This window comes from Eulemur rufifrons, chromosome 9 (genome assembly GCF_041146395.1).
Source record: "Eulemur rufifrons isolate Redbay chromosome 9, OSU_ERuf_1, whole genome shotgun sequence".
Classification (NCBI taxonomy): Eukaryota; Metazoa; Chordata; class Mammalia; order Primates; family Lemuridae; genus Eulemur; species Eulemur rufifrons.
Window position 1 is genome coordinate 11,334,805 of NC_090991.1, and position 25,895 is coordinate 11,360,699.

Here is a 25,895-nt window from a genome sequence, read left to right on the forward strand (position 1 = left end):
GAGCATTGCCCCTTTAACAAGAGTAGCCTGGGTCGCTCCGGCCCTTCTCCGCCCGTCCGCGCGCGCGCTCGCCTGTCCCCCGCCCCTTGAGCCCGCCCCAGCTCGCGCTGCCCGGGCGGGCGCCGGCCGCTGGCGCCGCTACTGCTGCCGCCCCCGGGCGCGAGTCCGCCGCCCGCCGCCCGGGGACCCGGCGAGGGGCCGGGGCAGCCCCGAACCGGCCCCGGATCTCCCCCACTCCCGTCTCACGCTTCGCGGAAAGTTTGTCCCTTTGCGCTCCGCCGAGTTGCTCCAGGAGCCGAGCCGCGACGAGGTGAGAGCTTGGGAAAGGGGGGGAGGGTGGAGACGCCCGCGGAGGAATGTGCCGGGTTGGGGGGCGGGGAGCGGGGTCCCGTTTGCGTGCGCTGGCGGGGCAGTGTAGGCTCGAGAGCCGGGATCATGTGCTGTTTGTCCCGCCGAGGCGCAGAGAGGTGCCAGGCCCGGGGCGGCTGTCTGTTGGCTGGACAGGAGGACGGGATCCGCATGGCCGCCCAGAGAGGCCGGGCAGGGGCCTGTTTGAGAACTGCCCGGAGGGCAAGATGCAGATGGGCCGAGACCCCCTTTTCTGGTCGGTCGGCCCCCCCCATCCTGTACCCCACTGCTCCTTTGCAGATGCACCGGCCTACCCCTGTAACTACCCCCATACCCTTACTCCGCTGTCCCCCAGCCGTGCCATCCCATTCCCTGTCCCATAAGCCACGGCGGTGTCACCATCGCGTGTCCCCACCAGTGTCCTTCCCTCCCCTGGTCAGGGTCTGGGGGGTCAGGGCTGTTTTTCCTGAGCCAGCTTCTGTGATTTCAGCTACTCCCTTCCTGTCCTGGGACAGACCATCCCCCTCACTCCTTCCATGCTCTGCCCAGAAAGGCTAGTGAGGTGAGGCCCAGCATGACAGGAGTTTGGGGTCCTTTGGGGCCACAGTAGGGGGCCCAGCATCCCTTATCCCTCTCCATAGTCCTCCACCCTGCTGTCTGTGGGCGTGGGCTGCTCAGCCTCTCCTCCCAGGGTGTGGGCACCTGATCACCCACATTCCTGGGCTCCAGCCTGGCACCTTCCCCAGGGCAGTGGACGCCATGGCACTAGCCCCAGGCTGGGGCTAGGACTAGGACTAGTCTGCTTCCCTTCCTTTTTCCTCCCTTTTAAGGAGGTCCCCCTCTTCTCTCTTTCCTAGACACAGGTATAGGGGGTTCTCCAACCATTGAGCCCTGGGGGTTGGTATAATGGATACAGGATGACCCCACCCTCCCCTGCCCATTGTCCTGGATCCTGAGGAGGAAATGTGGGAGGCTGGGCAAGGGGTTTGGGCCCACAGAGCAGGTCCTGTGGATCCCAGTCCTAGGCTGCACCTCCAGCCCGTGGACTTTGCCCATTGGCAGTCTCTGCCTCGTGTGGAGGTCCTGGGCCCTAAATGGGAACTGGTTTCTACTTCTCCCTTGCTGACCCTGTGGGGGACTTTTACGGCAGATTTTGTGTTTGGGGTTTTCTCTCCTCTCATCTCTCTTCTGGGCTTCCAATTTGTGCTTTGGCCCCAGAGCTCTGCTCCCTGCCTGTTTAACATCCTGTGTTTGATATCTTCTGTCTCTTCTTCCTTTCCTCCTCCCATTCTTTCCTTCATTGCATGACCTCAATCTTGCCTTTTGTCTCATTTCTCTCATTTTCTTGGTGTCTGTGACTTTCTGCTCCTCCTCTCCCCTTCCCGCCACCCTCAGTGTCTCTGCCCATGTGTCCCTCTCTCTGAATTGTCCTCTGTCCTTTCTCTCTCTCTCTCTTCTCTATCTGAACGTTCAGTACACTTGTGAGTGACGAGGAATAAAAATATCACCGTCCCTGCCCTTGGATTCACATTGCATTCGGCCACTCCAGAGGAGCAGTTATCCTTACCTTTCCTAACATTTCCCCCTTGCCCCTTGCCCTCTGACTTAGGAACCCCAGGCAGATCTCTGGACCCACAGGTGCCTCCTAACCACTCTTCCCCCACAACCAGGGTTTCCCCCACAGCCCCCGCTGGCGTGGCCAGGCCCCAAGTGTAGGATGGGGCTCCTCCTACGAGGGCCGGTGGCAGCCAGAACTGATACAGCCCCCCTCGTCTGGGGCCAGGACGCCAGGTAACTCTGGGGTGATGGCCCAGGTCCCTACAAGCTGGGATATGGCTGGGGAGAGAGGCAGGAATACCTTTGGGAGTCCCTCAAGACAGTGATATTTGGGAGGAAGACCAGGGGACCAAGAACTGGGTCCTTGAGGGAGTGGGTAGCTGGGGTGGGGAGTGAAGAGATGTTTCCAAGGAGAAGCTGGGAGGCAATGTCTGGGTTCCCCCAGTGACTCCGACCACCCCTTCTTTCTCTGTCCTCCAGCTGAGGAGGAGAGGAGTGTCTGGAGCCATGGCTGGTGCTTCGGTGAAAGTGGCAGTGAGGGTTCGGCCTTTCAATGCCCGTGAGACCAGCCAGGATGCCAAGTGTGTGGTCAGCATGCAGGGCAACACCACCTGTGAGTGAGTCCGAAGGGCCTGGCTGGCACAGGCAGGGAAGGCCAGGCCCACCACGCAGGCCAGTCCTGCTGGGCCAATCTGGGAGGAGGGCTGTGTTGGGCACAGAGCAGGTGCTAGTTATAAGGGTGGGGGCTGGGGCAGGCTGGCCTCTCCGTGTCCCCAGTCTCTGGGAGGGGAAATGTTGGCCTGGAGCCCTCCATTGCCCAATCCAGGGAGGCAGCTCAGTGGGGGCGGGTCCTAGGAAGCCAAAATTAGCTTTGGTAGCTGGAGGGGGTGGGGAGTATTAAAGGGGAGAGATGAGCTAGGACAGAGGTGGGAAGTGGGATGCCTGAGTTCCAGCGGCTTGTGGGGGTGTGGGCAGAGGCTGGGAGTATGACCTTGGCTTTCCTTCTTTTGCCCTCTCCTGCCCACTCAGCCATCATCAATCCCAAACAGAGCAAGGATGCACCCAAAAGCTTCACCTTCGACTATTCCTACTGGTCACACACTTCGGTGAGGTTGTTTGGGGAAAGAGCTAGGCAATGAGAGACAGGGGACTTAGGTACTGGGGAGGGAGCATTGCTGTGAAATAGGACCTCCAGGGGATTGGTTGGGACTGGATTGGGAGGACTGCAGCCCCTGGGTGGGGGTGGGTAGGACTCTTAGGTTGTGATTGGGACCACGATGGGGGCTGGAGTGGATCCTCAAGGATGATTAGGACAATGATGGGAGTGGGGCCATACAGGGCCTTTGGGCAGTCATCAGTGATGGGGCAGGACTCTTGGGACAATGACTTTAAGGGCAAAGTCATTCAGGGCTCCTTTTCTTTTTGTCTGCCCCGCTTTCACCTAGGCTGAGGACCCCCAGTTTGCATCTCAGCAGCAAGTATATCGGGACATTGGAGAAGAGATGCTGCTCCATGCCTTTGAAGGCTACAATGTGTGCATCTTTGCCTACGGGCAGACTGGGGCAGGGAAGTCCTACACCATGATGGGGCGGCAGGAGCCGGGGCAGCAGGGCATTGTGCCCCAGGTACGTACTTGGGACCTGGCCAGGCAGCCAGGGCAGGAGCATCTTTAGATGCCCCTAGCAGAGGAACGACAGGGGTCTAAGGATTATGGAACAGAGGCCTGGCTCTCTGAGGCCATTAGTGACAGGGAATTAATGGGAGGTGTAGTGGTTGACTGCAGCCTGCACAACCAGGGCCCTTTGGGGAGGGATTCTTTGCCCCTGCCAGAGACAGCAAGGTGCAGTGACAGGGGCAAGGGCTTGGCATCAGTGAGCCTTGGGTTTGAGCACCGGTTTTACCACTTCCTACTATTTTACTTTATTTCACAAATTATTTTTGAGCGTAGTTCTCCTACAGGCTTGCGTACTGTAGGCCAGGCGTTAGCAGTAGAAGAAGCTGGTTGTAGAAAACTGAGAGTTAACCCTGACTCCCTGGCTGTGCAGCACAGTGTCTTCGGGAGTTATGATACCTGGATTTTCATCCTGGCTCGATAAATGTTAGCCTGTGATCCTGGGCAAGTGAGGTTGTTTTCCCTTCTATAAAATGGGCATGACCCCTCTGTCAGAGCTGTGGGAAGGGTGAAGTGGGGTCACTTGGGACAGGCCTGGGGCTAGGCACTGCAGGTGTGCCCTGAACAGAAACATCTCTGTGTCCCCCTCCAGCTTTGTGAGGACCTCTTCTCTCGTGTTAGTGAGAACCAGAGTGCTCAGCTATCCTATTCTGTGGAGGTAAGCCCAGGTCTTGGTGGGGAGCTGAGAAGGGGGCCCAGTGTCCCTGGGCAGGGGGGCAGGAGAGCAGAGCCATTAAAGCTGAGGGCAGTCTCTGGAGTCAGATGGCCTGGAATCTAATGCGGGCGTTGCCAGTCCCTAACTTTTACTTTGGGCAGTGATTGCATTGTCCTGAGTATGTTCATCTGTGAAACGCCAATGACCCAGCTCCTGGGGTTGCTGGGATTCACTGAGCTAGCATACGCAAAACCCTTAGCACTGTGCTGGGTATACGTTAGCAGCGATTACCTGTATCATGTCCAGTGGAGTTTAGGTTAAGTTTCGTAGTCGGTGTTATTGCTAGCTTTGTGACTTATTTACTTTTCCCACTCAGGTGAGCTATATGGAGATCTATTGTGAGCGGGTACGAGACCTCCTGAACCCTAAGAGTCGGGGCTCTCTGCGGGTCCGGGAGCATCCCATCCTGGGCCCCTACGTGCAAGACCTGTCTAAATTGGCTGTGACCTCTTATGCAGACATTGCTGACCTCATGGACTGTGGAAATAAAGCTCGGTGAGGCAGGCTGACAGAGTGAAGGGGAAGGGAGCGGGGTTAGGAGGTGGGGAGGCAGGATCCAATGACATGCTCCCTTTGCCCCCCCAGGACGGTGGCCGCCACCAATATGAATGAGACGAGCAGCCGTTCCCATGCCGTTTTTACTATCGTCTTCACGCAGCGCTGCCATGACCAGCTCACTGGGCTAGACTCAGAGAAGGTGGGACCCCCTCTACCCTGCCTCCCCATCCTCCCTTGGTAACGGGGACAGGGATGTAGTGGAAGGGGCTTGGGCCTCCCTCCCTGCCCCTGCTGGGTTGAGTGCCTCTGTGGGGCTTCCGTACCCCTCTGCTTGCCCATTAAATCAGGGTGTTACAATCCTTTGTTTGCTTGTTTGTCCTTCCTGCTGGTTTCTCAGGGCAGGGCTTGGTTCCCACTGTGTGTTCCTTGTCCTTGCTCTCAGTGGGCTTGTAAATATTTGTAAATGAATAAATGAACAAATGAATGAACAACCAACTCCTCACTGTTGTTGTGTATTCTATTTCCTCCTGTCCTCTTCCCTCACCCCCTCCTGGCTGTCTCCAACCCTTGCCAACTGCCCACCTTCCTGCTAGGCAGCTCCCTTGCTTGGCCTGTCCTGGCCCCCGCCCACCCCAGTCACCTCCTGCCTCTTTGCTCTGACCCCAGGTCAGTAAGATCAGTTTGGTGGACCTTGCCGGGAGTGAGCGGGCCGACTCCTCAGGGGCCCGGGGCATGCGCCTGAAGGTGAGGGGGCTTCGGAAGGGCGGGTGCGGGGCAGTGCTGGGGGCTGTGTGTGTGGAGGCCACCAACCGCAACCTGGGACTCCTGCTGGGGAGGGGAGGAAAAGGAAGAGGATCTGATTGGGAGGGGATGATCCCGTCCCGCTTTGTTCATTCCTTTCCAGGAGGGCGCCAACATCAATAAGTCCCTGACTACTCTAGGGAAGGTGATCTCGGCCCTTGCGGATATGGTGAGACCTGGGGGCTGAGAAGAGCAGGGGCTTGGGAAGGGGCCTAAGGGGGTGGCCCACCCTAACCCCCTACCCCCTTCCATCCGCCAGCAATCAAAGAAGCGGAAGTCGGATTTTATCCCTTACAGAGATTCTGTGCTCACTTGGCTGCTCAAGGAGAATTTGGGTGAGGGTCTCCTCCTCTCTCTCTTTGCTGACCCTGCCATCAGCCATTAAGACCCCCTTTGATATGCCTAACAAATCCCCTGGAATCCCAAATCCCCGTTCCCATTGTCCTACTGCCTCTCCCCCAGACCCAGGGAACATCCCTTGAAGATTTCCTGATGTTCAGATCAGGGCCACACCCTGCCAAGCCAAGGGCCTCACTGACCTGGCTACCCACAACCCTCCCTGGTTTCACACCCACTGCCATTCCATCCCCCTCCACCGATGTGTGACCGTTCTGCTGATATCTGATGTCCCCCTGACCTCACCTCCCCACCAACCAGATTTCATGCTTAGCGTCACACACTTACCTTCACCCTACCTCAGACGTGACCCTCTCAGACCCCTGCCTGGGCACTGAGGCCCCTTGACCCCATGACCCAGTTGACTTTTCCTGGGACCCAGCTCAGCTAGGGCGTTTCTCTCCTCTCTGTTCATAGGTGGGAACTCCCGCACGGCGATGATCGCAGCCCTGAGCCCTGCCGACATCAATTACGAGGAGACGCTCAGCACTCTCAGGTGGGGCTTCAGCTCTGGCAGGGGTGGGGCAGCATGGGAAGTGACAAGTTCAGAGGCTCGTTACTCAGAACCCTGCCCGTGAGACAGGGTAGACCCCCAGCCCTGCCACGATATCTTGTGACCTGGGAGGGAGAGAGGGAAACGGGCAGCAGACCAAGGGTGCTTGTGCCCGGGCCTCACCAGTCCTGCTCCTCCCTCCTCACCCAGGTATGCCGACCGCACCAAGCAGATCCGCTGCAATGCCATCATCAACGAGGACCCTAATGCCCGGCTGATCAGAGAGCTGCAGGAGGAGGTGGCCCGGCTGCGGGAACTGCTGATGGCACAGGGGCTCTCAGCCTCTGCTCTGGGAGGTAGGAGTTCCAGGGAGGGGCAGCTCAGGGGTGCCCCTTGGCCCACCCCGTCCCTCCTCACTTGCATTTGCCCAGTCCTGGGGCCAGAGAGGGACCACCTACCATGCAGCCTTTCATGTGCTCCATGACATGGACACAGATAGGGAAAGGGGACTTACGTCTTCAGATGTTACAGAGCTGAGGGGGTCTAATTCTCTGGGTAGGGTCAGGATTCAGAGGGACCTTTACAGGCTCCTGGAACTAATAAAATGACAGGTACAGGAATAAAAGGCACGTCTTACATTTATGGGTCGAACAGTAAATCATTAAGAAGAGGCTACTGGGGCCCCTGCCTTGCCGCACGTTCTTGTAAAACATCAGAGTTTTTGTGGCCCATAAGCCTAACTGTCAAGAGTGGAATGGTTTCTAAAACATAAGCCTCAGCTTCACTGATGCGAAACGGGCCGTGGGAGAGGCCGTATCATCCACGCTGACTGGGTTGAGTGTGGGCCCTGGGATCATCCACTGAGGGTGGTCAGGGTGCCGAGGGCCAAGTGGGGGGATCAGGGTGTTCTTGGGAAGAGAAAAAGGATAAGGTAGGTACGATATTTGCCTTCCAACGTTTGAAGGTTTTCTTTAAGAAAAAAAAAAACAGTATAATCTCTCATCCCAGAGGGCAGAACTAGAAATGGGCACGTACACATGACCTGGGGCCGATTTCAGCTCAACATAGCTAAGACCTTCTTGGCAGTGCAAGTCGTCCAACAGCGGAAAGAACTGGCTGCCTCATTCACAGTGAGCTCTCCATCCCTGGGCACAAGCAGAGACGGGGTGCCCATTTGTCAAGGCTGCAGTGGCGCGGCTTGGTGGGAGCTGACCAGTTGTCTGCTGAAGTCCTCACACACTGGTCCTCTGTGAAGCTCTTGCCTTCTCTGCGTCTCCGATCAGTTCCGTCTTTCCTTAGCCTCCTTCTTGTACCTCTTTCTCCCTCCCAGGCCCGAAGGTGGAAGAGGGGAGTGTCGGAGGTGCTCTGCCAGCTATGTCATCTCCCCCTGCCCCAGCTTCACCCTCGTCCCCCCCGGCACATAATGGGGAGCTGGAGCCGTCATTCTCCCCTAACGCCGAGCCCCAGATTGGGCCTGAGGAGGCCATGGAGAGGCTGCAGGTGGGGAGCTGGTGCTGGTGGCGGGGGTAGGGGATCAGGGGGCTGCTGGGATTTTACTTCAAAACCTGGGTTGAGAGGGAAGAAGGAATTCCAGAAGTAGTGTGTCCCCCAGGGTAGGCACTTGTCCCAGACTATCCTGATCCCTGCCTGTCCTTGTGCCCCCAGGAGACAGAGAAGATTATAGCTGAGCTGAATGAGACGTGGGAGGAGAAGCTACGCAAGACAGAGGCCCTGAGGATGGAGAGGTCTGGAGGGCTGGGGCTGGGCGGACAGCTGGAGCCTTGGAAGGAGTGGGGAGAGGGTGGGTGGTCCCCACAGAGGGGGAGGTCGTGGGGAGTGATGATAACACCGACATTTGCCTCTCTTTTGCCCACAGAGAAGCGTTACTGGCTGAGATGGGGGTTGCTGTCCGGGAGGATGGGGGAACTGTGGGCGTCTTCTCTCCAAAGAAGGTGAGTGAGGGATCTGGTGAGCTCTCTGGATGCTGAGAGAAGGCAGGAGGTGGGAGGGTAGTGAGTTCTAACTCTGCTCTCTCCCTCTGAGGTCCCTGGCTTGTCCCTCTGTCATCTCTGTCCCCTTCCCTGCTACCTCTTCTCTGTGTTTTCTGGCCATCCCTGCCTTCTCCCTTCATCCGTCTGATGGCCAGAGTCCAATGCCTGTGGCCAAGGACTCTAGGGACCACAGAAGGATGACAGGGTCCCTGTCCTTAGGGAAATTGCAAGAGCTACTTAGCATTTAGGTCTTTGTAAACATACATTCACACGTTTGCATGTGAGTTCATGCGTGGAATTTATCTCTGGATTCATTAGAAACTGAGTGTAGTGTTTACTGGAGAGAGGGAGAGGACCTGGGAAGTTGGATGTTGGTTAGGATAGAGACTTAGGTGCTGTATGCGCTTTTGTATCATTTGAATTTTGTACCTTGTGCACGTGCTACCTACTCAGAAAAATAACTAAAGAGTTACACTTTTTAGAGGGATAACTTGGGAAGATAAGATTGTAAAGGGAACCGAGAGGAATAAGCACTGTAAGGCAGCAATTTTAAGTGCAACGAGGGGTTAGTTATCGTTGGAAGCACCAGTGTGGCCTGGAGATATATAGCGACTGGTTTCCTGGAGAAGGTGGTTTGGAAAGTGGAGCCTGAAAGATGGGTGGGACTTGGGAGGTAGAGGAGTAGGGACAACATGTGGCAGAGCAGACTCAGGATATGGGTGTGGGCTGAGTAGGACACATCAGCGCCTGACGTGTGCCTGCTAGGTAGTAGGCGCTCAGTGAATCTGCTGAGAGGAAGGAGGGAGAGAGGGCGAGAGTGGTGAGGCTCAGGTGGAGGCAGGAGTGATATTCAAAATACTTAATAACCAGCTGGCACAGGGACTGACCAATCAGGAAGGAAGTTGCCGTAGACAACCAGCACAGCTGTACCAGCACGTGGCCATGAGGGGTGATGTGGAAGCCAGTTTGAGCAGAGCAGGAACTTCCAGTCCCACCAGGGAACCAGCCCAGCCCATCTGGTCCATGGTGTCAAACAGCATAGGATCAGGCCCTAAGTCGGATACACTGTGCGCTGGGCCAGACAGGGCCCTCAGGGACTGCCTGGAGGAGGTGGTGGGTTACTAGAAGGAGGCTCCTCTCTGTTTTGTAAGGTCAGGTCCATCTGGGAGACTGAGCAGGCGCAGGGATCATTGAACCCTGTTCTGAAAAGAGGAGACGGGTTTTCCTTGCTGGCCCAAGCCACAGCAAGGGAGTGAGAGAGCTGTGGGTGGGATTATGGGCAGCAGGCCAGGCTGAGGGGCTGTGTACCCAGGGCTTTGGGTCTTTCTCAGGGAGCCAGACCCTTCAGGGACCCAGCCACATCTGGGGAGGGAGAGGGGCTAAAGATGGTTCCTAGCATAGCTTCCAGCCCCCTTTGTGTGCCTGTACCTGGGGCACTTCCACCACAGTTGCAGGGGTGGAGAAAAGGCAGAAACGAGGGGAGACACTGATGGGGTGGGTGTTCCAGTGTTTCTTTCCTGAAGGGCTTGACATTGCATGGGGATGCTACCCACTAAAGCCTAGAGACTAAAGGGTTCTTGTTTTGTTTTTAATTGTTTTTATAGAGGTGTACTATAAACCAGAGAGAATGTTGAAATAGTATTAAAAGGTGAAAAATACAGGGCCAGGCGCGGTGGCTCATGCCTGTAATCCTAGCACTCTGGGAGGCTGAGGCAGGAGGATCGCTCGAGGTCAGGAGTTCGAGACGAGCCTGAGCAAGAGCGAGACCCCATCTTTACTAAAAATAGAGAGAAATTAGCTGGACAACTAAAAATATATAGAGAAAATATTAGCCGGGCATGGTGGCGCATCCCTGTAGTCCCAGCTACTCGGGAGGCTGAGGCAGAAGGATTGCTTGAGCCCAGGAGTTGGAGGTTGCTATGAGCTAGGCTGACGCCACAGCACTCTAGCCTGGGCACCAGAGCGAGACTCTGTCTCAAAAAAAAAAAAAAAAGGTGAAAAGTAAACCTCCTTCCTTCCCACCTTAAAGTTCCCCTCCCAGAGGCAACCTCTATAATCAGGTCTTAGTATGTCCTCCCAGAGACAATCTCTGCAGGTACAGGCCTGTGTTACATATAATTATACATGTTTGCACTCTCTTTAATAGTAGTGGTTGCATATCTTATTTTAAAGGTTACTGTACGTTTTTCACAGTGTCAGAATATTCCACTCTGTAGAGGTAGAATAATTTACTTATCCAGCTTCTTACTGGTGGATATTTAGATTGTCTTCCATTCTTTGTACTACAAACAGTGCTACAATGGATAGTCTTACAAATAGGTGTCATCCGTAAAACAGATTCCTAGGAGTGGAGATTTTTGGGTCAAATGATAGACATTTAAAATTTTGATCTATATTGCCAAAGTGCCCTCTGAAGTGTGTTTCTTTTTTTTTTTTTGGAGACATAGTTTCACTCTGTCGTGCAGGCTAGAGTGCAGTGGCACCATCATAGCTCACTGGAGCCTCCAATTCCTGGGCCAAGTGATCCTCCTGCCTCAGTCTCCCCAGTAGCTGGGACTACAGGCGTGCACCACCATGCCTGGCTAGTTTTTTAAATTTTCTGTAGAAACTGGGTCTTGCTATTGCCCAGGCTGATCTCGAACTCCTGGGCTCAAGCCATCCTCCCGCCTCAGCCTCCCAAAGTGCTAGGATTACAGGTGCGAGCCACCGAGCCCAACTCACTCCGAGGATTATAACCATGCCAATTTATACTCCCAAGGGCAGCATAATGAGAGGGCCCATTTTCCTTCATCCTTTTCAACATCCCACGTTAATCAGGCTTTTTGATCTTTGCCAGTGTGATTTGTGAAAAAAGGTATTCTGGGGTAATTTGCTTCTGCATTTTTCTCAAGGTGGTGAAGATGATATACCAGATTCTGGTATGTTTAAAAAACATGTATGTCTCAGAAGGAAGAGCTGTTATACTCACGAAGGAGGAAGGTGTGTTTGGTGGCGCTGGCTGCAACCAGGAATGGTTGGGTCCTAGGGGAAAAGCTACAGTTTGTCTTGGAGAGAGCCCGCTCTCGCTGGGAAACCCCCCCACCAGGCCTAAGGACTTCTTCAATCAGTGATCTTCAAACCTACCTCTGAGCTTCCTTTTCAGGGGCTGAGGTCAGAGGACAGGACCACATTCTGGGCTCCCTACCCCCTGCCTGCCTCTGAGTGGCTCCCTGCTTATCTGCTTGACGTCTAGGCTTCTAGATAAGGTTTCATTTGAACAAAGAGTTTAAGAGCTGAACAAAAGTTGAAAAGCACTGCCCCAAATTGTGTCCCCTCTCTCTGGGGATAGATCACTTTCTGCTCCCAGAGCCTATCAGTATTTGCCCCAGCAGGCCTGACACTACAGTGTAGGGGGACAGGGGATCCCTGGGGAGAAGTGTTGCAGCGACAGTGCTTGGGGTGCCACACATCGTACCCACTGTGGACGTGGCCTTGGGCTCTGACCGTTCCGGGTGGGTCCCAGAGGAATGCGGGGCTACAGGGTGTTTTCCTTCTGCACCCTGTGCTTTTCTGCCTCTGAGCTTCTGTTCACGCGCCTTTCACCTGGAACGCCCTTCCTTGTGCATGTCCACGCCCTCCTCAACCTCAAAGGCCAGCGCCCATGTGACCTTTCCCTTGAAGTCCTCCTGATCTCCCCAAACTCCCCTTGTTCTTCACTTCGTTCCTCTTTGCATGTGAGTACAGTGACACTCAGCTCCCTGGGAACAAATGATTGAATGAATGAACTAAGTGAGGGCATGAGGCGATCAGAAACTCTTCTACAAGGCATCCATTTCCCGCTTGTAACCGTGTTTCCACACCAAGTCTCACCTCCCCAAGTTGACTCTGATTTCCTTCCCGACCGGATGGCAGTGTCTGGGTTTGACTCGTCTCCGTCCTGCCCAGTACGTCACTGGGCAAGGTAGAAAGCCCACAACAAATCCTTGTAGAGTAGAGGCAGGCGATCTTGGGTTGGGTTGGAAGGCTTTGGAGAGCTTCGTGGAGGAAGTGGCATTTGAGATGGGCAGTGAGGGATGTGAAGGAAGTGAATGATTTTGACAGGTGGTGGTGGGGGTGGGGCGGGGAGGGAGGCTGTTTCCAGGGAGGCCTGTGAGCGAGGGCTCAGCAGTCCACTGGGGGGACAAAGAGCCAGGGAGAGAGGCCTGGGAAAGGGGCATGGACAGGTGGGCTGGGGCCCTGACGTGGAGGCGGCCCGGGGGTGCCAGGGTAGAAAGCAGCCTCAAGTCAGGTGGGCCTGGGGTGCCAGCTGGAGAGATCTCAGCAGAGAAACAAGGACATGGCCACAGCAGGGTGTGTGCGGGGAGCGGGAAGACCTGCGGATGGCAGGAAGTCAGGTGGGCCTGAGGTGGGGTGGTGAGGGCCACGGCAGCAGGCAGTAGGGAGGGAGACTTATCCAGGCTTGGCAGCCAGTGGCACAGGGCGGTATAGAGGCACCAAGGCCTGTGTGCTACCCAGAGTTATGTGCCTGGGGTGCACAGGGTTTCTAACAGAAACAGAAGTCAGGAAAAGGTGCTTCAGGGAAAGCAGTGGGCTGGGTTTTCTATGCAGAGTGGCATGATCATCACCCAGGTACTCGGGATAGATTTGGTTGTGGGGGCCTCGGGCAGAGACAGCCCCAGGCAGCTGCTGCAGTGACCTTGGCCCAAGGTGAAGCAAGCCCAGGGAGGGATAGTGACAGCCAGGAAGGAGTTGGGGAGTCTGCTTTAAGAACTGAGGTGTTTTGTTTCATTGGCTTTTAAATTGAAGTGACACTTTTTATTTTTAAATTGTAATTAAAGTAATCCATGCTCATCAGAAATTCAAGGTGTAATGAAAGGTGGGAGCGCCAGTCCCCTCCCCCAGCCCCCTCCCTATGCAGCAGAAGTTTCAAGATACATTTTGGGGGAAGAAATGATGGGACAGAGGGAACACAGGGGAGAAGAGGGTGCAGGTGGATCCCAAGGCTTCTAGTTGGGAGCCTGGTGGGTCGATGCACTTCTGCAGAGATGGGGCTCTGGGAAGGGCTGCTGACCTGGAGGGTGTGGGTAGGGGGCAATGTTTGTAGGCCCCTGTGCGAGGAGAGGGTGGATCAGGCTGTCCTGAGGTGGCTTAAGGGGTGGGAACCAAAGAACCAAAGCGGGTCATCGTGGCAGAGGGATGATGGAGGTGTTGGGGGGGCTTCCCAAGAGTAAGAGAAAGACGTCTTCTCACACTCCTCCCTCTCTCCCTCTCATGCCACCCCCTGGCCGGCTGTCAGGAGCCTTCCCCTGACCACTGTCCTCTCACCTTAGACTCCCCACCTGGTGAACCTGAATGAAGACCCCCTGATGTCTGAGTGTTTGCTCTACCACATCAAAGATGGTGTCACCAGGTAGTATGTACCCAGCAGCCTGCGGGGTGGCCTTTCTTTTTGGGGTGCAGCCACAGAGGGATGGCCGCATTGGTGACTCCCGTTCCTGGTGGTCACTCGAGACACCTGAGGTCTCTGGACAGCTGCCTCCACGGCCCTGCTCACTCTCCCGGCTTCTGGGGAAGTTGCTGAGTCTGCCTGCTCAGTGTCTGTCCTGCCTTCACCTGCCAGTTTGGTCAGGGCGAGACAGCTCTTGATTTAGCCGGACAGAAGTGTTGGGAAACAGACCACTGTGTTCTTAGCCCCTAACACCATCGCCTCAGCATCCCCTGGTGGGACTGTTCCTGGGGAGGGAGATGGGAAACTGGGCCCAGCTCCATGTTGTTGAGGGGCAGTGCCCCCATGGCAGGCCAGGTAGCTGAGGCAAGTGGTTTCACTGGCTGCTGCAAACGAAGCCTGGGGCTTGGTACCTTCTGTAAAGGGATGAGGGTGCCCTTCCCTTCTCACCACTGCCATTTGTGGCTGTCCTTTGTGGTCATGGTGGCTGTGGAGTGAGCTCTCAGGGTGATCGGCCCTGCGGAGGGGTGGGAGGCATGAGGCTGAGGGTGCCCCTCCACTCCAGGTCACTTCTCCCCTTTGCTCTATAACACAATGACTAAGAACGTGGCTTAGGAGTCAGGCAGACCTGGGCTCAAGTCCCAGCTACGCCACTGTGAGGCTGCATGGCCTCGAGCAAGTTACTTCACCTCCCCAAGCCTCAGCTTCCTCACCTGTGAAACGGGAATGATTGCGCTGGCTCACTGAATTGGATGGACTTGTGCTCAGGAGGGACTTGGCGAGTGTATGGCACGTGCTCAGAAAGTGTTGGCTGTTGCTCCCCCAGGGTCGGCCAGGTAGATGTGGATATCAAGCTGACCGGACAGTTCATTCGGGAGCAACACTGTCTGTTCCGGAGCATCCTGCAGCCGGACGGAGAAGGTAATGGCTGAGGGGTGAGAGTGGAGTGGTCAGACAGGTGCCACATCTGACCCCGAATACAGAATACAGAGGCCTGGGTCAGGCACCGGGGAGTGCGGCCAAGTAAAGAGGGGTGTGTTCTTGCCCTCAGAGGGGCTTCGGGCTCACGGGTGTGAGTTGGAGGGTACCAAGGGCCTGGTTCTCTGCATCCAGCCTGAGAGTGCACTCTCAGGTTCTGCATGGGCAGGGACTGACAAGGGTCCCGGGGCAGAAACAACACTTGTGGTGGCCAAAGGGTGTGATTTTGGTGAAGAGTAGAGCTCACTCTTTTCCTTGATCTTTTTAGCCTAAAGTAGCACCCTGGTCATTTTTTATGAAAACCTATATTCATTTCACTGGGATATCTGGATTTCTTTGGTGGAAAATCTGCTTCTACCCAGCTATAACTGCAAAGGTTTCTGAGAGTTCGTGGACCATGTGTCCCTCTGGTTGCAAACCTTTCAGGGACTTTAGTCCATATATGGCCATAGCAGCAAAAGCTTTTAAGAATCACAAACCCTAAGGGTGAAGGTAGAAGCCTGCAGACATATTAACAAAACAGTGCTCGTGTGGTTCAAGCTGTATTTTTTGAGGTCACCAGTTTGTTCTGATTCAGTCACTTTAAAAACAAATGGAATGATTTGGGTTCAAATAGGCCCAAGCAAAGTTGAGCTCTGTGAAAATGAGCTGGGTGAGGCAGCAGGACGTGGTACACATGAGCCCTCCGTCAGCTTAGCCCCTGTCCATGGTGCATCGGACACCTAGGCTTGCCTGGTCTAATGCCTTTGAGGGGACAGGGACCTGGGGCATGCATGGTCAGCATATTTTTATGAATAAGAAAAGACACTATCATGTGGATTGCAGTCAGGTTAAAGACATACCTGTTGGGATTCAGTTTGGTTGAGGGCCAGCAGATTAAGGCAGTTGTTCTGGTCTGGCATGATTGCTCGGTGGCAGCAAATGCTTCTGGCATTTTGGGCTGAATGGTGGTAAATCAGTTCAGCCCAGTGAGTTATTGCCGGGCTGTGGTTCCTGTTCTGTGGTTACCTCAAGCCACGTGCTGGGGGAGACATTAAAGCTATACAAGGCCTGCAGAGCCAGCCCACCGGCAAGGAGCTCACTGTGTGTTTGAGGAGACGAGCAACATGTGCAAGACTGAAATACATCACAGGGGAGGCAGCTGATGTTTCTGTGCCCCAGAGGGTAGGGGCTGTAAAGGTGTAGTCCATCGGGGCCTCGGTTCTTACGGCAGATTTAAGACTTGACCAGAGACAGGCAGAGAGGACGGGGGCAGCACGGACGGGGGTTTGGACGTAGAATAATAGCTATTACTGACTGACCGTCTACTATGTGCCTGCACATTTTCTCATACAGCTCACAGGTGAGGGAACTCAGGCTCTCGGGGGTTTGCCTAAGACCTCACAAAATTGCGGAAAGTGGCAGAACTGGATTTGAACACAGGAGGGTAGCCTCCAGGGCTGTGCTCTGAGCTCTGGGGTCCAGGGACAAGGAGAAGGCTGCCTGGGCCGGTCTGGAACAGTCATCTGTCTCCTCACTTGGCCCCATTTTCTCTCCATAATACCTGTTCCCTCTTTTAGAGGAGACTTTAGGTTATCTGCTTTTTAAAAACTAATAGAATTACAGGGCCGGGTGCAGTGGCTTGCTCTTGTAATCCTAGCACTTGGGGAGGCTGAGGCGGGAGGACTGCTTGAGCCAGGAGTTCGAGACCAGCCTAGGCAATAGTAAGACCCCCCTCTCTACAGAAAATACAAAAATTAGCCAGGTGTGTTGGCACATGCCTGTATCTCAGCTGCTTGGGAGGCTGAGCAGGAGGACCACTTGAGCCCAGGAGTTTGAGGTTGCTGTGAGCTATGATGACGCCACTGCACTCTAGCCCAGGCAACAGAACAAGACCTTGTCCCAGGGAAAAAAAAAAAAAACACAACTAAATGAAAAGCTAGTAGAATTAAATGAGTTTAGATTACCTTGTTTATTGTCTGTCTTACCAGCCAGAGGTAAGCTGTGTGAGAGCAGGGATTTTTATCTCCACTGTATTTCCAAGACCTAATAAAATAGTGCCTGGCAAATAGTAAGAGTGCAGTATATCTGTGAAATCAGTGGAGGAATTTTGGGGTACCATAGGAAATACGGAAGTGAAGGTGGGGTTAGACTGGTGCCCACTATAGCCGTCCACATCCTATCCTGCTGCCACTCTCCCTGCTGCTGTTCCCCTGACCCACGCTGATGCCTTGGCTGTCTCTCTGCCCATCCCCTCCCTTCACTCTCCAGCTCATTTCCAGCTTTCTGCCCCTCAGCTGAGTTCTCCACTCTCTTTGTTCTCCTACAGCATCAGTAGTTCCCAGTCCTGCCCAGTGTTGTTCTGGTTTCTGTGTTTCTCTATTACTTTCAGTATAAATAATAATAAAAACTAGGCCAGGTGCAGTGGCTCACACCTGTAACACCAGCACTCTGGGAGGCCGAGATGGGAGGAACATTGGAGGCTAGGAGCTCGAGACCAGCCTGGGCAATGTAGTGAGACCCCATCTCTATAAAAATTAAAAAAAAATTCGCCAGGTGTGGTGGCATGCACCTGTAGTCACAGCTACTCAGGAGGCTAAGGTGGGAGGATTGCTTGAGCCCAGGAATTTGAGGCTGCAGTGAACTGTGATCTCACTGCTGCAATCCATCCTGGGTGACAGTGAGGCCTCGTCTCTAAAATACATAAATAAAAATTTACATTTGCCTATTATTTTATGGTTTACTTATTTGAGCCTCTCAATCACTCTTTAAAGAAAGACTTCATTATCCCATTTTGTGGAAGATCTTAGAAGTTAGACGACTTGCTTAGCATCCCTGGCTAAGGAGACACAGAGCCTGGGTCTTTGGGATATCTATCCACGATAATCAGCATTGCTCCTTGAGGGCAGGGAGCTTCGTCTTGCATCTTCATGTCCCCAGCAGGCAGCAGGCTCAGGAATTTTTTTTTTTTTTTTTTTTTTTGAGACAGAGTCTTACTCCGTTGCCCAGGCCAGAGTGCCATGGCCTCAGCCTGGCTCACAGCAACCTCAAACTCCTGGGCTCAAGAGATCCTCCTGCCTCGGCCTCCTGAATAGCTGGGACTACAGGTGCACGCCACCATGCCCAGCTGATTTTTTTTCTATTTGTATTTGCCCCGCTAAATTTTTCTATTTTTAGTAGAGACGGGGTCTTGCTCTTGTTCAGGCTGGTATCGAACTCCTGTAGGCTCAGTAATTTGTACTAAGGAGCACCTCCATAAATGCTTGGGTCAGGTTGACTTTATCTTGTCATATGCTGTGGCTTGAGATTAGTCAGGTGACAGTTTGTAGGATGCATTAGACAGAGACGTGGGCTAGGAGCCTGCTGGAGGAATCCAGGCCCGGGCAGGGAGAAATGTCAGTGGGGAAGGTAGGAAGGGACATCTGCAAGGCAGAAATGACAGGCCCTCTGACCAATTGAACATGAGGAACAAATCCTCTTGAGAATTTTTCTAAGGTGCTGCTGGGGAGGATGGTGGTGGGTGAGTAGAGAGCCATTGCAGAGGCTTCTGGCATTGTAGTCAGGGCTCTAACCCTCCTTCTGCTCTTCCTTTCCCGTGCTGCCTGCCACCAGAGGGGCCGTGGCACCCCCACAGGTACTGGGGGTGGGATTGGTGGTGCATGTGTGGTTTTGGGGGATAAGGCAAGGTGGGAATCTGTGACCATGACTGGCCTTTGCCCAGGTCTGATCCTTCCCTTCCTCTCTCCCTCTGCTCAGTTGTGGTCACGCTGGAGCCTTGTGAAGGGGCTGAGACATATGTCAATGGGAAGCTTGTGACAGAGCCGCTGGTGCTGAAGTCAGGTAGAAGACATGGCTGCATGTAGGAAGTCCTGGGAGAGGGCTTTCTGGGCACATCCTGGGGAATAAATAAGAAATAGCGTGAGGCTATGAAGAAGGAACTGGGAAGTGAAGACAAAGGGGTCAGGTCTTGGTTTCTCTTGCTGCCCCAGGGGAGCAGGAAGAGGATGCCAAGCTCCCCTGATTCCCTTTGGCTCACAGGGACAGGGTGTTTTCTGGTGATAACCAGGGCAGTGTCGGCTCTGATTGCTCTCGGACTTGGGGTGATGGGAGAGAGGGTGTCAGGGCACCTGGGACTGGGGAGGGGCCTATATACCTTGGGTGTGGGGATGGGTTTGCTGCTGTGGGGGAGCGAGTCTACTTTTCCCTCTTTCCTTCTCTAGGGAATAGGATTGTGATGGGCAAGAACCACGTTTTCCGCTTCAATCACCCGGAACAGGCGCGGCTGGAACGGGAACGAGGGGTCCCCCCACCCCCAGGACCACCCTCCGAGCCTGTTGACTGGAACTTTGCCCAGAAGGAACTGCTGGAGCAGCAAGGCATCGACATCAAGCTAGAGATGGAGAAGAGGTATGAGGCGGGGTACTTGTGCACCCCGTGGCCTTCCAGGCCATTCCCCCAGGCCCCCGGACCCCAGCATCCTTCTGTTTGCAGACACCCCACTGAGGTGGCTCTTCCTTCCCTCCCTGCCCAATCCCAGGCTGCAGGATCTGGAGAATCAGTACCGGAAAGAAAAGGAAGAGGCTGATCTTCTGCTGGAGCAGCAGCGATTGGTGAGGGTGGGCAGAGGCTGGGGACGGGCTGGTGTGCACATGTGCTGTGAGCCCGACTCTGCTCTCAGGGTGTGTTGTCTGACCTGGAGTGGGAAGTGGGCATGGGGGCGAGAGGAAGGGATGGCGTCTGGGAGGAGAAAGCTAGGAGAGAAAGGGGACGGGGGAGAAAACTGTTACCTGCAGGGAACTAAAGCTCCTCCCAGCTGACCAGGGCCTGCTAGACTCCAATCGATCCTGGGCTGCGTTTATCATTCTCATCTCATCCAAATACCACCTCTGCTGCCATTTACTTAAGATTTTTTTTTTTTAGACAGAGTCTCACTCTGTTGCCCGGGCTAGAGTGCTGTGGCGTCAGCCTAGCTCACAGCAACCTCAAATTCCTGGGCTCAAGCAATCCTTCTGCCTCAGCCTCCTGAGTAACTGGGACTACAGGCATGTGCCACCATGCCTGGCTAATTTTTCTATGTATATATTTTATAGCTGTCCATATAATTTCTTTCTATTTTTAGTAGAGACGCGGTCTCGCTCTTGCTCAGGCTGGTCTCAAACTCCTGAGCTCAAACAATCTGCTTGCCTTGGCCTCCCAGAGTGCTGGGATTGCAGGTGTGAGCCACCGTGCCTGGCCAAGATTGTTCTTTAAATGGGCTTTTAAGTTTTGTACAAAATCTCAGATTTGATTAGCTACAGCTAATACTTAGGATGACTTTCTGTTCCAGCCACTTAATCCTGAGCACACATCTGTGAGGCAGATACTGTCCTGAGCTTCACTGTGTAAGGAGCAGAGGTTGAGCAGTGTACCCAAGGGTGCTGTCAGTCAGGGGTGGAGCAGCCTTGAACCCAGGCGCTCTGCAGGGGGTGTGTGCGGTGTCATTGGGACACTCTGGGCTGGGCCTCACGGGCTCTGGATGCCCTGAGTCCTCTCCTCCTCTTCCCTCTCTGGTTCCAGTATGCGGATTCTGACAGCGGGGACGACTCTGACAAGCGCTCCTGCGAGGAGAGCTGGAGGCTGATCTCCTCCTTGCGGGAGCAGCTGCCCCCCACCACGGTGCAGACCATCGTCAAACGCTGTGGCCTGCCCAGCAGCGGCAAGCGCAGGGCCCCTCGCAGGGTCTACCAGATCCCCCAGCGGAGGCGGCTGCAGGGCAAAGACCCCCGCTGGGCCACCATGGCTGACCTGAAGATGCAGGCAGTGAAGGAGATCTGCTACGAGGTGGCTCTGGCTGACTTCCGCCACGGGCGGGCAGAGATCGAGGCCCTGGCCGCCCTCAAGATGCGGGAGTTGTGTCGCACCTATGGCAAGCCGGAGGGCCCTGGAGACGCCTGGAGGGCCGTGGCCCGGGATGTCTGGGACACGGTGGGCGAGGAGGAAGGAGGTGGAGGTGGCAGCGGTGGCAGCGAGGAGGGAGCCCGCGGGGCGGAGGTGGAGGACCTCCGGGCCCACATCGACAAGCTGACGGGGATTCTGCAGGAGGTGAAGCTGCAGAACAGCAGCAAGGACCGCGAGCTGCAGGCCCTGAGGGACCGCATGCTCCGCATGGAGAGGGTCATCCCCCTGACCCAGGTAGGGGGCCCCTGGCCCGGCTTTCTCCCTCCTGTTCTCCCCACCCTTAGTTCTTCCCTTTAGGAACCTGAACCTTCCACCTCAGAACCCAACTTCCTTCCCCCTCTGTCTTTGGAAAAATTATACTGAAGTACAGCACAGATTATCTCAGTGTAGCTTATGAATCACGTGCCTCCCAGTCACCAGGCTGCTAATTAAAAATGCGGATTCCTGGGTTCCACCCCAGACCTACTGAAATCCACATCTTTGGGGATCAATCTGCATTTATAATAAGCTCCCCAGGTAGTTCTGAAATATAATAAAGTTTGAGAACCACTGATATCAGGTGTGTAATTCTTAAGTTACTGCTTGACGAATGCTCACCTGTCTGTACTACCGTTTACTCTGTGGTAGCCGATGCGTTCTGTGTTACCTTGTTTAATCTTCACATAGCCTGTGAGTACTAGTGTTGTCACCTAGTCCTGTTTTGCATGTGTTCTCTCAATAAATAAACATTTGAGTGCCTACCATGTGCCAGGCATTGTGCTAGCCAGTGGGGTTAGTGAAACCACAGACTAAATTTCTACTTTAGTCTTGCTTTCTCGTGGGGGACAGCAGGCAGTCATTCAGAGTTGTAGCTTGTGGTTCCTGGACGCTTGCCTCTCTGAGTGCAGCTCGTCACCCCTCGCACTGTCTGCTTTAGCCCACTGGCTTCCTTGCTGCTCCTTGACCGTGCTGGGCATGCTCTGGCCTCAGGGCCTTTGCACCTGCTGTTCCTGCTGTCTACAACAGTTTTCCCCCAGATGGCCACAAAGCTTGCCCTGCACTTCCTGCAGGCCATTACTGAAACAATTACTTCTTATGAATCCTCCTGTCTATTCATTGCAGACAACCCTATGCTGCTTTCCTATCCTTTCCTGCAATCTTCTTCTCTGTGTGAAATATAATTTCTGACAACAGCTCTATGCATCAGGTACTGTTATTATTGACATCATCTTAAAGATGAGGAAACTGAGGCACAGAGAGGTTACGAGCCAAAGATCCAACTGCACAGCCAGTAAGTGGCAAGGTCAGGATTGAGCTCAGACCATCCTAAACCCCTACTCTTCTAGCTGCTTTATCTCCAGGTCCTTCTAACTTATCCTCCTGACTCCACACGTCTCAGGATTCAGTTCTCATATCCTTCTCCTTTTCTCTCAACCTTCCTCCCTCCCAGGATCATGAGGATGAGAACGAAGAAGCCGGAGAGGTCCCTTGGGCCCCCCCGGAAGAATCAGAGGCGGTAGAGGAGGCAGCCCCCAGTGACTGTGCGCCTTCAGCCCGGCCCCCCTCACCGCCCCTGTCCAGCTGGGAGCGGGTGTCACGGCTGATGGAGGAGGACCCTGCCTTTCGCCGTGGCCGCCTTCGCTGGCTCAAGCAGGAGCAGCTGCGGCTGCAGGGACTGCAGGGCTCGGGGGGCCGGGGTGGGGGGCTGCGCAGGCCTCCAGCCCGCTTCGTGCCCCCTCACGACTGCAAGCTACGCTTTCCCTTCAAGAGCAACCCCCAGCACCGGGAGTCCTGGCCAGGGACGGGGAGTGGGGAGGCCCCAGCTCCACCCCAACCCCCTGAGGAGGTCACTCCCCCTCCAGCCACCCCTGCCCGCAGGCCTCCAAGTCCCCGTAGGTCCCACCGCCCTCGCAGGAACTCCCTGGACGGAGGGAGCCGATCCAGGGGAGGGGGTTCTGCTCAGCCTGAACCCCAGCACTTCCAGCCCAAAAAGCACAACTATTATCCCCAGCAGCCCCAACCTTACCCAGCCCAGCGGCCCCCAGGGCCCCGCTACCCCCCATACACGACTCCCCCGCGAATGAGACGGCAGCGCTCAGCCCCTGACCTCAAGGAGAGTGGGGCGGCCGTGTGAGTCCCACATGGGGCAGAGAGGGCCTGGTGGGGCCCCTTGCTGGGAGGATGGGAGATGCCCAAGACGCTGCTTCCCCAGAAGCGCTGGGGCAGGGAGGCCCAGGAGATGAGAGAGAAGGTCCGAGTAGGTGATAGAAGACATGGGGAGACTGAGCGGGAGGCTGAGGGAAGGAATAGGGCACAGAGTAGCCAGGAGCAAACCAAAGTGAAGGAAGAGCGCCAGGAAGCTGCCTCGGGCTGCCCCTTGCAGAGGGGGGCCCACAAACGCTGCTATGGGTGGGGTGGGGGGCTGGGTGCCGCGTAGCCAGTGTTTGACTTTCTTTTCGAGTGGGGGGGAAGGAGGAGAGAACTGAGAGTAGGGCTAGTTCTCCTCCCCGGCCCCTGTCTGTCTGTCTGTCTGTCTGTGGTGGGTTTCTGTTTCCAGGGAGGTGTGGTGAGATCATAAGTCATTCCCCCTCCCCTTCCAGGCCTCCTGCTATATTTGGGGGACCTGACTGGTTTGGCTAGAGTCCCACAACGATGTGGGGCTCTTTAATAAAGGATAGCAAACAGAGGCAGCTTGTGGCTGGTTTTTGCTTTGGGGTTTTAATGAAGGTGTAGGTTACGTAAGTAAAATGCACAGATCCTAAGTGTACGTCTCAGTGAATTCTTACATGTGTGTGTTCCTGTGTAGTCCCCACCCAGATCAACATAGAAGAACGTGTCTATCTTGTTTTCCTGAACTTCCAGGCTTACATCTCCTCTCTTCAGGGTGCATGACCCATTCTTTTTCCCCCTGCTTGCTTTTTCGCCTGTCCAGAGTCTCCATCTCTGTCCAGAATACCACTCATACTCCTGGACAGAGGAGGGGGGAAGGGATGGGAAGGGAGGTAGAGGGATGTCCAGCCTGTCGATGCCCCACTGGCTCTTGCTACCAGGGAAGGATTTGGGGCTTACAGAGGGGTTCTGCCTCGTTAAATCACCTAACTTGCCTGAAAGTTCTCCCAAGTAGCCACAACTTCGGATGGTGAGCATGCTGGGGAAGCTGGCTGCACCTAACTGATTGTTTTCATCCTAGCTGTGTTACTTGCCTTCTGGCAGGGTGTATTCAGTATTGCCAGTGGTATTTTATTTGTCTTAAGACTTTTTAAGAGAGATGCTACCTGCTTGTTTTAATGTTCTGGCTTGGAGCAAAAACCCCGTGACAATACCCTGTCATAAATGAGATTGCATCCCTGCTCTGCCTTCAGCTTGCCAAACTGCTATCCGTGTTTTCCTCCTGATCTCAGGAAAACACTTCCACCCGCTTGAAACTTAGAGCTGCTTCTCTGCAGCTTTGTGAGGTCAGTCTTGAGGTGCCAACAGCCAAAACCATGACTATATTATCCCAACTGCGTGGCCAAACCACAGCTCTGGCAAGGATGCGACTAGGTTCACTCTTGGTTTCTGCACCTGATGGTGGCTACCTTTATTTTGACACCTTTAACTGCCAGGTCTTCGAAGACCTATTGACTGTGAGCCAAGATCTGGAATGTAATGGATACTTTGGCAAGTGTTTACTTGAGCAGTTTATAATTTGGTTGGGCAGACTAAACGTGTGCAAGAAAGTGGTAGAATACAAAATTCTTGGCCGGGTGCGGGGGCTCACGCCTGTAATCCTAGCACTCTGGGAGACTGAGGCAGGAGGATTGCTTGAAGTCAGGAGTTTGAGACCAGCCTGAGCAAGAGGGAGACCCCATCTCCACTAAAAATAGAAATTAGCCGGACAACTGAAAATATATATAGAAAAAATTAGCTGGTTGTGGCACACGCCTAAGTCCCAGCTACTAGGGAGGCTGAGACAGAAGGATCACCAGGAGTTTGAGGTTGCTGTGAGTTAGGCTGACACCATGGCACTCTAGCCTGGGCAACAGAGCGAGACTCTGTTTCAAAAAAAAAAAAAAAGAAAAAGAAAACAAAGTTCTCTGCAGGTTAAAGTGAGTTGAGTGATAGAGTGCTGTGGGAGTCGAAATGGGAAAGACAGCTTGCTAGTTTAAAACACAGTTGGGGCCCAGCTCGAGGGCTCATGCCTATAATCCTAGCACTTCATGAGGCCAAGGTGGGAGGATCACTTGAGGCCAGGAGTTTGAGACCAGCCTGAGCAACATGGCAAGATCCCATCTATACAGAAAAATGGAAAAATTAGCTGGATGTGGTGGCGTGCGCCTGTGGTCCCAGTTACTCAGGAGGCAGAGGCAGGAGGATCGCTTAAGCCTAGATGTTTGAGATTGCAGTGAACTATAATTGTGCCACTGCACTCTAGCCAGGCAACAGAGCAAGACCCTGTCTAAAAAAAAAAAAAAAATACAGTTAGATTATTTTTCCTAAAGATCCTGCCTTACATAAATATGTATTATCTACCTTTTTGTGTGTGTGTGGCATGACAGTAGCTGCACAGGTTATCTACCATTTTAAAAACCCACTTCTCCAGTCTTCCAAGTCAATCTTTTTTTTTTTTTATTTTTTTTTTTATTTTTTTTTTTTTTTGAGACAGAGTCTCACTCTGTTGCCCAGGCTAGAGTGAGTGCCGTGGCGTCAGCCTAGCTCACAGCAACCTCAAACTCCTGAGCTCAAGCGATCCTCCTGTCTCAGCCTCCCGAGTAGCTGGGACTACAGGCATGCGCCACCATGCCCGGCTAATTTTTTCTATATATATTTTTAGCTGTCCATATAATTTCTTTCTATTTTTAGTAGAGGTGGGGTCTCGCTCTTGCTCAGGCTGGTCTCGAACTCTTGAGCTCAAACGATCCGCCCACCTCGGCCTCCCAGAGTGCTAGGATTACAGGCGTGAGCCACCGCGCCCGGCCCCAAGTCAATCTTTAATAATGTGGTCATCCACCTGATGGGTGTTTAGATTTTATTCAGAGAAGTGCCCATCAGTCTCTTTCTTGTGCTACACAAGCCAGCATTCTACACGCATTTCATTTAGTCCTTAAAATAACCCTGTAAGTAGGTCTTTTGTCTCCAGTTTTTCA

The 25,895-nt window shown here is 54.1% G+C and overlaps 1 protein-coding gene across 1 annotated transcript; it reads left to right on the forward strand.

The window, feature by feature from the left end:
* The first annotated feature begins 122 nt into the window (after nucleotides 1-122).
* KIF1C (kinesin family member 1C) lies at nucleotides 123-24,840 on the forward strand. The gene is made up of 23 exons (XM_069482090.1): nucleotides 123-310; nucleotides 2,019-2,139; nucleotides 2,386-2,518; nucleotides 2,935-3,011; nucleotides 3,351-3,530; nucleotides 4,170-4,235; nucleotides 4,609-4,787; nucleotides 4,878-4,989; nucleotides 5,457-5,534; nucleotides 5,695-5,760; nucleotides 5,851-5,926; nucleotides 6,405-6,483; nucleotides 6,691-6,836; nucleotides 7,811-7,980; nucleotides 8,146-8,225; nucleotides 8,357-8,432; nucleotides 13,781-13,860; nucleotides 14,723-14,817; nucleotides 18,610-18,693; nucleotides 19,074-19,260; nucleotides 19,391-19,463; nucleotides 20,410-21,024; nucleotides 22,220-24,840. Exons 3-23 carry the CDS (start codon nucleotides 2,413-2,415, stop codon nucleotides 22,901-22,903), a joined length of 3,309 nt encoding a protein of 1,102 aa, XP_069338191.1. The 5' UTR covers nucleotides 123-310; nucleotides 2,019-2,139; nucleotides 2,386-2,412; the 3' UTR covers nucleotides 22,904-24,840.
* Nucleotides 24,841-25,895: the final 1,055 nt, after the last annotated feature.